At 35.0% G+C, this 14,803-nt stretch overlaps 1 protein-coding gene across 1 annotated transcript in view; it reads left to right on the top strand.

The window, feature by feature from the left end:
* LOC110027919 (long-chain-fatty-acid--[acyl-carrier-protein] ligase AEE15, chloroplastic-like) overlaps positions 1-14,803 on the top strand; it is a 131,990-nt gene that overhangs the window by 48,832 nt on the left and 68,355 nt on the right. Inside the window, exon 5 of the mRNA XM_020729565.1 lies at positions 11,567-11,778. Within this exon, the coding sequence (XP_020585224.1) occupies positions 11,567-11,778 (212 nt within the window). The remainder of the gene's footprint in view (positions 1-11,566; positions 11,779-14,803) is intronic.

Genomic DNA, 14,803 nt, shown 5'->3' with positions numbered 1-14,803 from the left:
TACATACGTTGATACGTACGTACTACGTACATACATACATACATATGAGTGTGCGTTTAAATGAGGTGAATAGAAATGTTTATTGAAATCAGGACAAACAAATAGTGATTTCAACTTGGAAGGAGAAGAAATTGGTGAAGCGTGCTAGGGAGTAGATCTATCCGAGAAACTTAAAAGTTAAATGTGAAATAGTTTATTTATTTATATTTTTTTTTAAGATTTAGTTATATTAATATAATAGTTAAGTATTAAATTAGATTCATATTCATTAATGTTTGAAAATCAACAAAGAGCAAATTTCATATTATTGATCGAGGAGTTTTGAAATAGTGAAGATTAGAGTTTAACTTTCAAAAGTAATTTGTTTAAATTTTTTATTTTAATATTAGTACTAATTTAATGATTTAAACTCATAATTAAGATGAGGAAATTGAACAATAATAAGTTATATGAGATAGAATATTAAATGCAAAATTTTTTATTATAGGTGCTAATTAAAAGGAGATGGAAGAAGTCGAGAACAAGAAAATCATTTAGAATCAATTTGAGTAATTATATTTTTAAATTTCAGTAATCTTCTTTATATATGTTTGGCTTCATGTATGTTCTAACTCTGTTAGATTTAAATTACAAAAGATTCTTCATATTGTTCAATAGATTAGATATATAAGATATGCATGATATACATTATATGTAAGATAAACATGACAGAATAATTATGTATGATAAATAGTCGCACATTAGAGTAAGTCTACTTGTTAGTAGATAAATCAAGATGTCTCAAAAGAATGTATGTTTTAAAGAATGAAATAGCTTATATTGTCATGACTCTGTCCGAGAGTTGGAATTAACCAAAATAGGAACAAACAGTCTAACAATGAAAATAAATTCTCAACTATTTTATTTCTATCACTATCAATTTAATATTCAAATATTCATGAAAAAATCACTAAAAAATTAATTTATTTTATAATTAGAAATTTGTACATTTGCAGTTGTTATTCTTGCCTTTTGTACATTTGATCATCTTCTATTTATCTTGCACAAAAGCTTGGAATCTAAAATAAAAAAAATTAATAATAAAATGAGTTGTCTAAAGATAACCTAAGTTTAATCACATTTCTAAATTATAATAACCCAAAAAGAGAAAATAATATTCATGTCAGTCTTTCACATATTATTGTATATGATCTTATAATAATCTGATCTACGTGTTCATGATATTTATTCAAGGAGAATGATCTAAACCTTTCATATGCATTTACTTTTATTGTAGTCTTTAACGTTTAATTTAAACTTGACTTTTATTTTATACTATTAATATTCACATCTTTCTTAGGAGTCCCCTCAAAACATAACTTAATACACCCCAGATCGATATTATCCGGTCGGCACAATGGTTACTGATCTAAACATCATAATTATTTAAGGTGGAAAGACTCTTACCTGTCTCTAACCGATATTCTCCCATCGACACAACGGTCAATGGTCTAAACACCACAATTGGCTTGGGTGATAATTTGTTCACCCGCCCTTGGCCAATATTCTCCCATCGACACAACGATTAGTTATCTAACATCATAATTTTTTGGGGTGGTAGAAACACATCTACACACACTGGTATACTAGTGTCTCCTGTCCACACCATTACAGGGTGAACTATTTTTAACGGATACATACAAATATTCATATATAAGTTATTTTGTTTTTCTATATTATTCATTCTGTTCTTATGAAACACTTTACCTCTTTACTAATGAATAAATAAAATCTCACTATATCTATAATTCATGAAATAAATTGATATTTGCACATTTACTAAAATTCTCGATATTAGGCAATAATGTGACATATATTTGTGATCATGTGATGAGCTAACATGTATATCTACTTGAGTCATGTAATGATCTGATATCCTCCTGAACTAAACTGTTATGCAACTATATTTAACATGCATAGTTATTCTAATTTCCAATTATTTTTCACACATATCTTTAAAATATTGCATATATTTCTTGTATAACAATATGAAGAATCTATCGTTGAACTAGAGCATGCATGAAATCAAACATACATTTGAAATAAAAATAATTATTAAAATTTAGAAATATAATTACTCACTTCGATTCAAATTATTGTTTCTTGTTCTCGACTTCTGTCTCATCCTTCAAATTAGCACCTATAATATAAAATATTAGATTTAATAAATTTATCTCGTATTACTTAATTATAGTTCAATTTTCTATATTAATTAATAATAATATTAAATAATGTTAATTTAAACAAATTGCTTTTAAAAGTCAAACTTTAACCTTCATTGCTTCACTCCTCAATCAATAATATGAAATTTGCTCCATCTTGATTTTCTGATTAATAACATGAAATGTAACCAAATCTGAAAACAATAAGTAAATAAATTATTGTCATTTATTTTAAATATCATGGTTGCCCCCCTCCCTTTCCCACGAGACTTGTCGCCTCCATTCACCCACACGCAACTCGCAATTTCCTTCTTCCTCCTCTTCCTTCGATCTCGACTTGATCCAACACAGCACGATCACGCGTCTTCCCTCCTTCGGACATGAGCCTTCTCCTCCTCTACTAGGGCTCAAGCTCTACTCTCATTGCTGACACTCGATGCTGCCTCTTTCCGTAGCTCACGCACACGATGTCTAAAGTTTCTGAGCAAGAAATGTCAGCTTAGTCTTCTTCTTCTCTTCCTCGCATATGAAGCTCACTCTGTAAGGCACTCTCACACTTAGCGGCTCGATCACTCCCATTCATTGGCTTCGTCACTCATAGGTAAATCTTCCTTTTCTTTCCTCTTCTTCTGCCACCGTTTCTTCTTTCAAATTAGGACACGCCAACTTCTGCTCCTTCGGTGAGTCCTAGGTTACCCCTCTAATTTCTCTCTTTCTCTCTTCTCCTTTGGTTCGAAGTGAGGCTTTTACTTCTAAAAGTGAAACTTATGTGTCTGTTATCTCTTTTGAATTGAGGCAACCCTTTAAAATTTGTTTTCTTTTATTTATATTAATATTATTATTATTTTTCATTTAATTTACAGTTATTACATATATATGATTGCTTGTATGCTTGTATGTGCATGTTAAGAGGAGTTCATCCTTTTATTGGTTCATGAATGAGACGTCAGTGTACCTGTGCACGTAGATATTTTTCTAGCACCCTAGACAATTGTGATGTTTAAGTCACAAACCGATGTGTCTACCAGATAATATAGGCTTGGGGTAAGTAGGTAAAGTTCACCACCTTGGACAATTATGATGTTTAGATCACTGACCACTGTGCAGATGAGAGAATATGGGCCAAGGGTGAGTGGAAAACTTTTCACTTTAAACAATTATGATGTTTAGATCGCTAATCGCTATGCCGATGAGATTATATCGGTCAGGGGTCTGTTAGATTTGTTAACGGTGATCCTTAATAGACATATGCGTATGTAAAAAATATAATGTAAAAGTAAAGTTAAAGTTAAAACATATATAAGTTTAGAATATTTTCATTGATTAAAGGTCATTGATATATACATAAATATATTATAAGATTTTTCATAAAAATAAGAAAGACCGACATAGTTAAAAAATTCTTATTGAGATATAAAAGACCAACATGCATATTTGTTCATTTTTCTTGGATTATTGTACTTTAGAAGTGTGATTACTCATGGGTTATCTTGAGCCAACTCATTATGTTGTTTTAACATTTTTTGTGTTTTAAACTTTTAAATAAGATGAATAGAAGATGATCTAATATGTACAGAAGGAGAGAACAATCGAAAAGGTAAAAATTTTAGTTTATTAAATAATTTTTTTTGGTGGCTCTTTCATGAATATTTGTGTATTAAACTATTAATGATAAAAATAGAAAAACAGAGTCACCTCCTATCAATGTGATTTTGTCCTACTTCCTCAACCACGCTAGGGAGTATGGCTTAGCGTGTCTCTGTGTCGTGAGACTGAACTTGTCACCTTCCGTGTAGATACCATATTTTTGCTGCTTCCTCAATCGATAATGAAATTGCATACCCTTTCCTTAACAGTGCATTGAGTGTAAATTTTGTTATGACAAAGCCACCGTCGATTCTTCGCATCCTCAATTTATAGGACTCATCGAATCACAAGCAACTCACCTTCATTCGATTGAAGATAGTACTCACATTTTTCTTTAGCTACCTCTCTGTTGCTCACTTCATCTACTGCACCCTGCTCGGTAAATGACACAACTCGGCCCATAGGGCAACTAGAAGCTGTGTCCAAAACCATGACATCTAAAACATTTTCTGGTTGGGACAGTAGCGTGGTTGCTGCTCTTCTCAGACTTCTCTCTCTGGGTAGCTCTATCATTTTTCTGACCAGACTTACCAACTCTCTTAGGTGCGATGCTACTGAAGTCTCCAACTGTGGGTGGCTATCTAAATGATGTTAGGTGCTTGCTCTGCTTTTGTTATCTCTCCATCACCAGTGCTAAGATCTGACTATAACTTAAGGACCAATAAGGTTCTAGTTGAATCACGTTGTCGATGACGGGCTTTAAGCCTCCCAAGTACCTGACTGTCGTGTTCCTCTGGCTCTATAAGATCACATTTCGGTTTAACTTGCATGAACTCCGCGGTGTACTCCTCCATTGATAACTCCCTTTGCTACAGGTAGTGGATCCTCAAGAAAAGATCCTGACGATAGTGTGAGGATAGGTACTATCACTGCACTTTCTCTCATATTTTTTCGGGTAGAAATCTTGCTACTTCTCTTTTTCTCTCCCTCTTCAGGTTCTCTCACCACAATGAGATACTCTTCTTTAGCTTGATAGCAACTAGTTTCATTTTGCAGTCATCTGGCATCTCTTTGTATTCAAAGACCCTCTTGACGGTCTACAACCACTCTATGAAGTCATTTTGATTCATCCTCTCCTCAAAATCCGGTATGTCTAATTTCACTCCCAAGTTTCTGTATCCTTCAATAGGCACCCAACCTCTATATCCTCTAACAGACACTTCATCTATGTATTTTCTAAGTGGCACTTCATTCCTCGACCTCCTCTGATGTTGTATCCCAAAGTGTCGTGGCATGTCTTCTTCTCCATTGGAATCATCCCTATGGAAAAGATTCATGTTTTCCTCTCTCTCACTTTATCTCTCTCTTTCTTTCATCTTTGGATCTCGCTACCATGCTCACCAGTGGCCACTCCATGGGTCATTTTCTGAGTGCCATTGAGCCATTGTAGCACTTGGCGGAACTGTTGCTATAACTCTTCCATTATAAACTCATTATCAGGTTATGAAAATTGCCTTCACAGCGGCATGATTAAGGTTTGAGGGTTGGTAAGTGGAAGGAGGTGTGTAGGGGTGATGTAAGACGGGAAAAAAAAATTTAGGTAGAGGTAGGATTGGGTAGTGAAGGATTCTAGGAATCCTAGGATAGCACTAGGGTTAGACTAACTCTGATACCAAATGATACCCGAGTTAACCCAAACAACATTGGCCAAACAAATATTATTACTGACGAAAGCCATTATGCGATTACAACCAACACTCTTGAAAGGGAAAATAACAATAAACACTACACGCGACATGTGAAATAGGAATTAACAACAACACGACTCTCAACACACCGCTAGGGTGGATCTTGGATCTCGGGGTGGGTGAGGTGATCGACGATGGTTTAGAGCTCTGGAGGGGTATCAAAAGGGCCGTTAGAGGGTTACATGGTTGAGCGGTAGCAATGGGGTGATGGTGGTAGAAAGGGGAGGTGAGAAACTGCCGGAAGGGCAAGATGGCGGGCTGTGGCAGCAAGGGAGAGGGGTTGAATAGCTGGTAAACAGCGGGAAAAGTTTTGTTTTGGGTTGTGGCAGTGATGTAGGATAATCAGACAACGGAAAAAAAAAAACAAGGTGAGGGGTTTCTAAATGGCAGTAACAAATGTGGAGGGCTGGAATTGTGATGATATTAAAAAGGGAGGGGAAGGCATTGTTGGTGGTTGGAACTGCTATTGCCGGTCTCTCCCGGATGTGAAAAGTGGTGGGTTGCATTAGGTAGTCGATAACCAAAGTAAAACTTGTCGAAAAAATCATGACATGAATTCTTTTGATCATTGTGTAAGTGCTAGAGCGTCCCCTGAAAGAGACGCGCTGTATAACCTGAATACAATGAAAAGTGTGCATGGGCCGCTGCACTGGCGCCCGGGTGCAGTGTCAAATGAGCATGTGTTCCACATTACAGACGAATGCGGGTAAAGAAGTTAGTCCGTGAAAGTAATGAAATTAATATTAGGATAGGGTACTCTCAATAGTAAATTAATAGAATTAGTTGATATTATGATTCATAGAAAAATTAATATCTATGTATTTAAGAAACTAAATGGGTTGGAGAAAAGACTAAGGAGTTTGATAACTTAGGTTGTAAATTTTGGTATTCTGATATGAGTCATACTAGAAATGGTGTAGGTATAATTATAGATAAGAGTTTAAAAGATAATGTTGTAAAAATTAATAGAGTTGGAGATAAAATTATAGCCCTTAAGATTATCATTGATGCTAAGATTTTTTATATTATCAGTGCTTATGCTCCTCAAGTAGGTTTAGATATAGGGTCTAAAAATAAATTTTGAAATGACTTAGAAGTCTTAATACACATGATATCTCTTGAAGAAAGAATTTTTATTTGAGGAGATTTAAATGTACATGTCGGTAGATTGGTAGAGATTTCATAAATATTCATGGTGACTACAGTTTTGGAGTGACTACTACAGTTTTGGAGTGACTAATCATGGTGGCTACGGTTTTGGAGTGACTAATGAAGAAGGTAGAGTTATTTTAAATATTGCTTTACCGTATGATTTTGTTATTACTATTAATTTATTCAAGAAAAGAGATGAGCATCTTATCACTTACAAGAATGAGTCTAATATAACACAAATTGATTATTTTCTTATGATAAGAAGAGATCGTCAAGATTGTAAAGATTGTAAGGTTATTCCAAGTGAGGATTTAAGTATCCAACACATTTATTAGTTCTAAATTTTAAGATGAAGAGTTGTAAAATAAAAAATACTAGGACTCATCGTCGTAGAATTAGATGGGGAAACCTAAAAGACAAATAAAATTATTTTTATGAGTAAAATTTAAGATTTCAAAATTTGAGATGTTCAAGATGAAGCAAATGCTATATGAGATAAGGTAACAAAAATTATTAAACTATATTAAACAAGTAAAAAAAGGTGTACTTAGAGAATCAAAAGAAAATTTTTTTTTAAATAAAAAATAGTTGGTAGTGGAATAATAATGTACAAGAAAAGATAAAATATAAGAAATTATGTTATAAAAATTAGTTTAAATGTAAAAGCATAGAGAACTGAGAAAAATATTAAACGGCCAGCAGGGAGTCTAAGTAAAACAATCTGTGATGCTAAAAATGCTGCTTTTAATGATCTTTATAATAGATTAGTTACTAAGGAGGGTGAATAATATATGTATAAACTAGCCAAACAAAGAGAAAAAAAAGTAAAGATTTAACTCAAGTAAACTGTATTAAAGATGAAAATAAAAAAATACTTTTCTTAGAAAAAGATATTCAACATAGGTGGTTGAGATATTATGATAAACTTTTTAATGAAGTTTCTGAAAGCACGATCGACCTTAGTAATTTTAATATCGTTAGTAATAATAAAACATTTTGTTTTTTATCGTCACATTAGCAAAAAAGAAGTTGAGGAGACTTTAAAAAAAATCATGGGTGGAAAGTCTGTAGGAATTGATGATATCCCAATTGAAGTTTGAAAATATTTAGGAGATTTGAGAGTTTTTTTGACTTACTAAACTCTTTAATATTATTTTAAAAACTTAAAAGATGCCCTAGGAGTGAAGAAAGAGTACTTTGGTCCCCATTTTTAAGATTAAAGGGGATGCACAAGTGTGTGCAAATTATAGAGGAATTAAGTTGATGTATCAGACTTTAAAATTATGGGAGAGGGTAATTGAACATAGGTTAAGGTGTATTACAAAGATTTCTCATAATCAATTTGAATTTTTGCCGGGCAGGTTTACTATGGAAGCTTTACATTTATTGAGAGGTTTGATGGAGAAGCTCAGAGATAATAAGGAGAATTTAAATTTGATTTTATTGATTTAGAAAAGGCTTATGGTAAGGTTCTAAGAGATATACTTTGGAGTGTTCTTGAGAAGAAAGGTGTTGATATGACTTGTATTCAAGTCCTTAAACATATTTATACTAGAGCTGTTACTTGCGTTCGAGTTCGAACTGAAGGAACTGAAGGAGGATTGACCATATATTTTCCTATTTCTGTTGGATTACATCAGGGATCGGCTTTAAGCCCATATCTTTTTGCTTTAGTTATGGATGGTCTTACTGGACATTTATACGAGGATGTACCATGGTGTATGCTTTTTGTCGATGATATCCTTCTCTTGGATAAGACGAGAGAAAAAACCCAAGAAAAACTTGAATTATGGAGGTCTACATTGAGGAAAAACTTGAATTATGGAGGTCTACATTGGATTCTAAAGGCCTTCATTTGAGTAGAACTAAAACTGAATACATGGAATGTAATTTTAGTAGGAGTAGCTCTAATGAGAGAAGTGTAACTTTGGGTGATCAAATTATTAAAAGGTGTAAACGATTTAGATATCTCAGGTTTGTTGTTCATAGTGATGGTGATATAGATGGGGATGTTAATGGTAAAATTCAAGTTGGTTGGTTGAAGTGGAGGAATTTTTTTGGCTTTTTGTGTGATAGAAAAGTACCGTTTAGACTGAAAGGAAAATTTTATAAGACGATGGTGATATAAGACGACGGTGGTGAGATCTGCAATGCTCTATGGCGTTGAATGTTAGCCTTTAAAACAGAAGCATAATATTAAGTGTTGCCGCGATGAAAATGATTAGGTGGATGAGTGGCTTTACACTTAGAGACAAAATGCGAAATGAATATATCCGTGATAGGGTTGGTGTAGCTCCTGTGACGGACAAAATTAGAGAAAGTCGTCTTAGATGGTTTGGTCACATTAAGCATCGACCATCTGATGATCCGATTAGGACAGTAGATGCTTTAGATTCGACTTATGTTAAGAAAGACAGAGGTAGACCTAGAAAGACTTGGGCTTATTGAAGAAAAAATGATCTTAGTTTATTAGAACTAAATAAAAATATGACACTAAATAGGACGCAATGGAGAAAAAATATTCATGTAGCCGACCCCGCGTAGTGGGATTAAGGCTTTGATGTTGTTGTTGGATAATGATCAGTTTAGAGAATTTTTATTGAATATCAATGTTGCTATGAGATCTTGATTCATGGAGGTAATACCAGAGGTGGAACTTCTTTCCATTGCCATTTTGTGTTTACCATTATCTGGTTTTGACAGAAAACTTTAACGGAAGGCTGAGAAAGAATTAGGAAAGTGAGGATGTAAAAGATGGAGAATTATAAACTAAAGTAGGGAAGGATGAAAGTATGGCTTTGATACCACGCTTTAGGGTAGTTGGCTGTCTGTTTGGTGCAGCTGTGTGAAAACAGCTGTAGGGCAGCTGTTTTTGGAAAAATGATCATGCTGCCCCTGTTTGGTAGAAATGTTTAAAAGAAGATTGTAAGGGCCACATTTTTTAAACTTCAGAAATAGAAATTCATTTATAAACAGAACAAAAAGTTCAGATACACCGCTCACTTAATAGTGAACCCCAAAAATGCTAAAACTTTTCTTCGTGGGTTCTATTCTAATAGTTACATATCGGAATGAAAAAATAAAAAACAATGCTTCAAAAATACAAGTTCAAGCCAACATAATCTTTACACATCCTTGTTCTAAACTCTTGGGTCATTTTACATTAGGTCTGAGGGCTGCCCTACTTCCTGGCATGGCATCCATTGTAATGGAAATCTTGTCACTTCGATCTCATTGAGAGATGTCGGTCTGGTAGGAAACATCAGTTTCTCTTCCCTTGCTCCAATGGATAGTCTGCACAATCTGTCTCTTTCAAATAAGCAATTTAGAGGAAACACAACATAGTAATGATGATATTCGTTTACGATACATATAAACATCAGATTTGCATCATTCTAAAATATTTTCACTCAATTTTTACTCGACAAAACAAGCGGGTGAAATTAATTTCGAATCAATTCATCATTCATTTCAATTTTTATTTATGATTCTCAGCCTCTTATTCAAATTCATTAAACCAAAATCACCCACAGAGAAGCAAGGATTTCAACCACAAACAAGACGCGAAGAAAAAAAAAAAGTGCTCTCAAAACAAAGCCTTCAAATCTGTATACTAAGCTTCCAACAAGCACTTTCATGCAGTACAAAAACTGCATCAAGCAAGTCAAACAAAGTGGAGAATTGAAGGATCAAAACATAAATTGAAAAAGTTGGGTAAAAGGAGAAAATTTCACCTCCAACTGATTTCAAATCCACACCCTCCAAAAGCTGCTCTTTCCATCTCCTAAGACTATCATCATACTGCCGCACAAAAGAACCACGAAACAAGACGAAGAATGAGACATTAAACATCAAAATGAAACACCGTGAGCAGAATATAAAGAAAGACAGAAGGAAGACCTTATCTTTCTCCATCTGATCCTTGAGAGTAACTTGCGGCCCCAAATCAAGTACCTTCCAAGCTTGTCTGCTTCTCCCTCTTCTTCTTCTCCCTCCTCATCGTCAAGGGAAAACTCACTCAAGCAGCCGATCACAAGAGACTGGGAGCCCGGGGCAACAGAGGTAAAAGTCGCTCGATAACACGGGGCCGCGGGGTTCATCCCGCGGCCCGCGTTCCGCCTATTTTAGCGGCGGGCGGCCTTCAACAAGATAACCAAATGCGAATTTTGAGCGCAGCTTCGTGGTTTGGGGCCGCGCCGCATGAAAAACGCGGCCCCGACCCTTAGAACAAACGAGAATAATTTTGCGTTTTCATTACTCTATTAAGGCACAGTACGATATTTATAGTAGAATTATGGTCCAATTGGTTGGTCGAAATGAGAAAGAGACTGAGAGCGCTAAATAAGGCCATAAATGGCCTAAAGAAAAGGGGAAGACATTAAATAAAACAAACCTCATCAATTAAAATGAAATAGGTGATGAATGCAATATCCTTAATTTTGAGAAACTGTGGTAGTGGCTAGCAAGGATGTGACCCAGTTGTGGCGCGATAATTAGAGGCAGTGGATTGTAGGTGAGGCTGCATTAATGCTTATCGAGGGCTGGTGGACAACGCTGATGAAGGCTGGTGGATTGAGGGCAGAAGCCACAGGCATGGGGACAGCAGCAAGCAGGCAGCTGGTGGACAAGCAGGTGCTTGCAGGGAAGGCTACGGCTGGTAACTTCCAGCCTGGCCGAACTGGACTATGGTCTTGATTTCAGGAAATGGAGTTTTGCAGATTTATGGAATTTAACATATTTATCATATTTTTTCTTGTACTTCGGCTTTGTGTTAGAAGCTGGGGAGTTTTGTTCTGGATTTACTGTAGAATCATCGTGCTCTAAATATTATGTATTTCTACCTTCACTTTACTGGCTGAATCATTTTGCCTGGAACAGCATTGCACTTGTGGTCGACAATCCGGAGTTTTTCAACAAGCTTGCTGAATCTTTGATCCCAAGGGCGAACATAAGGTTTGTAATTTTACTTTGGGGTGATAAGTCATTTCTCAACAGCAACTATGCAAAGGATATTCCACTGTATGATTTTGAGGAAATCATTGGACTCGGTCATGAAAGCCGCCTTTCATTGCTCAGTTCTTGCAAAAAAGGTATTTAATCACACATAACAGTAAACCAGCCTTTTTAAATATACTTACCTGCAGAAAATTATAATGCATGATAAATTTTATGATATTTAGTTTAATTTGTATAGGAAAATATTACCGGATTGTTATTTTTTCTCTTTCTATATAATAGTTGATTGCTTTACAAATAATTTTATGATTGAAAGCCTTAATGCTCTTTAGATACAGTATGGTAGTACGTTTAGATTCTCACTTCCTCACTTTCGAGTCTTCAAAATTTTCTGACAGTAACAGTTGCTTCTAGCAGTTTAGGAATTGTGAGTCTTAATTTTTATACAAGAAACGTGGTACAGCAAAAATATCATGGTCCGAAAGCTACATGAGGAGGCTTTGAAGCGAGTTTGTCACCCGTAAGATATAGTAGTTCTTATGAAAAGTTAGATATCTGGAAGAACATAAAAGGCGCCTATCTGTTCCCATTCCACTTTCCATAATTAGGTTTTTTTTATTCAATCTATGCAGTGGGGCCTTTCATCAGCACGTTAAGGTTGTAAGCATCGTCAAAAATAGTTTTGTAACTAGATGGAATGTTTTTGAGGTTCCATTTATTGCTAACATGAAGATTTAATCTTATAAAACAATTAATTGGTATATAAGTGTATTAAGAGAGAATAGTTATTTAATTAAACTTTCTATTTCTTAAATGATGTGGGTGTCATATCCTGCATTTGATTCGGGATCATTTTCATGCTTGTCCCATCAAACACATGAAAACACAAAATAGGGAAACCGGTTTAATTGCCCTGACAAGCTCAACAATCTAGCCCCCAAGGTTGGCTGGTCCCTTTGGGACTTTATTTTCTATAATTGTTGTGATGGGGTTAAGATAAATATCGAACAATGATTCGAGAGATCTAAAACAAAATACTTAAGAGAGGCACACAAACAAGTAATTTCAGAAAAAAAAACGCAGAGTTCAACAATATTTGACGTGGAAAAATCTCTGAATGGGAAAAAAACACTAAATCACTCCACACCACACCATAGAATCCACTATGACAATGAAGAGACTGTACATATTACAATACACCCGAGTCTCTCTACTCTCTTGGAACTTAAACGATACCTCAGGATGCTTCTTCTTTCTCTTTGGCACAAGAGAAATTCGCAAATGACACACCAAACACTTGTTCACACAAAGGTCTTCTTCATGCAGACGCCAGTGATAGAACTTCACACGCGACAGACGAAAACCCTCACCTTGCGACAAAGTTGAAGCCTTTAAATTCTGAACCGCAGAAAAATTGCTTTTGGTGTTGGGGTGCCACCCCTTGCGCATGGTTTCCAGTCTCTCGGTGTTGTGAGTGGCCCTAGGCGTCGAGATTCTGCCCTGGGAACTTTTGGATGGTCGGCTAGGCACCCAATTGGTGCTGGGGCGCCATTCCTGACGCTGGAGGGCCGTGTCCAAGCTCAGGGTTTCCTGGTGCTCGCATTTTTGGGCATTGAGGCGTTTTGGTATAATATATATTTGATTTAGACAAATTTTACACGGCTTTATTTTGCTTTTATGACAAATTGGGATTTCTTTTTAGATTTCTCTCTTTAATGTGTGTTATAACCTTACTTTTACAAGGGATGTAGTTGTAGCTTGTTAGAATGTAGCTGGATCCCTCTTGACATTCGTACTTTGCCGGTATTGCCATTGGTTTATGTTTCCTTGCTGTTTTCCCTACTGGATAGCAGCTATGTGTTATTTTCCCTCTCCAATCCTTGTCCTTTTCTTATATTCTTTTCTTTCTATTCTACAACATGCCCAACTAGGGGTATGCATTTTTTGATGAAATCCAAAAAACCGAACTGCAACAAACAAGTTTGGTTGATTTGGTCCGGTTTCAAAAATGCATTTCGGTTTTCTGTTTTTAAAATCTCAATATTTGGTGTTCGGCTTTAATTTTCATTTAAAAGATTAAACTAAAACCAAAAACCAAAAACCAAAAAAAAAATGAAATTAAATGGAAGATTCATGAAATTAAATTGATATTATCCATGTAGAATATGTAATTCTTATTGTCTGCTTATAACCAAAATCTAACTAGTTACTAAATTTCAACTAAATTTCAAATTTCAGTTTGTTCATAATCGAACCGTTTAATTCGAAGTAAATTTTGGGTCAGTCGATTTGGTTTAATTTAAAATTTGATTGATGTGGTGTTTTGGATTTCAAATTTCGATTGCAATCGGTTTGACCAATTTAAAAATCGATCCATCCAAATCGACCAAATGTTCACCTCTTATCTTAACCAGCTCCTACGTCTTTTGGGAACCCTAGAATGTTGTTATTTGGTATCAAAGTTGAATTTCAATTCTAATCCTAGAACTATGTAGATCCATAATTTTTTTTTCAGATGCCACAAAACCTAATCCTTCTACCTCCACCAAAACTATCCTTACATTGTCCACCTGATTCTTAAAATTTTCGACAACCCTAATTAAATCCATAAATTTACATTGACCTAAATCCTGAATGAAGGAGATTTACCGTGTGACTAAAGAGAAATCCTCAAAGTGATGCTTAGGACTTTACCTTGGATGATACTTAAAGAGAGATCGTCAAATTACAGGAGACTCGCTGATTTTGAAAGAAGACAACACGTAGATGTCACATGTAGTAACAACGGTGAACTACTGATGGAGAAGATGACACAAACCCTTTTCCTTAAGAAGCATCAACGGACGAAAAGTCGATGCCACATCAATTTAACATTGAATATATGAAAATAGAGGATGACTTTGGAGTGAAGATTGATTCACTGAATTTTGATGGTCATATGGATCCATATAAGTTCATAAATGACTTTCAATGATAGAACAATTTCTTGAGCACAAGGATATTCCGCCTAACAGATGTGAAGTTAGTTGCTATCAAGTTAAAGAATAGTGCTTCGTTGTGATGTGAGAATTTGAAAAGATTTTATTGCAAATGCCTTTTAGCACTTTATAGATAAGATAATAAAGAATAGTGCTTCGTTGTGATATGAGAATTTGAAAA

The sequence above is a fragment of the Phalaenopsis equestris genome, unplaced genomic scaffold (assembly GCF_001263595.1).
Source record: "Phalaenopsis equestris unplaced genomic scaffold, ASM126359v1 Scaffold000468, whole genome shotgun sequence".
Lineage (NCBI taxonomy): Eukaryota > Viridiplantae > Streptophyta > Magnoliopsida > Asparagales > Orchidaceae > Phalaenopsis > Phalaenopsis equestris.
This window is presented reverse-complemented; position numbering and strand designations above follow the sequence as displayed.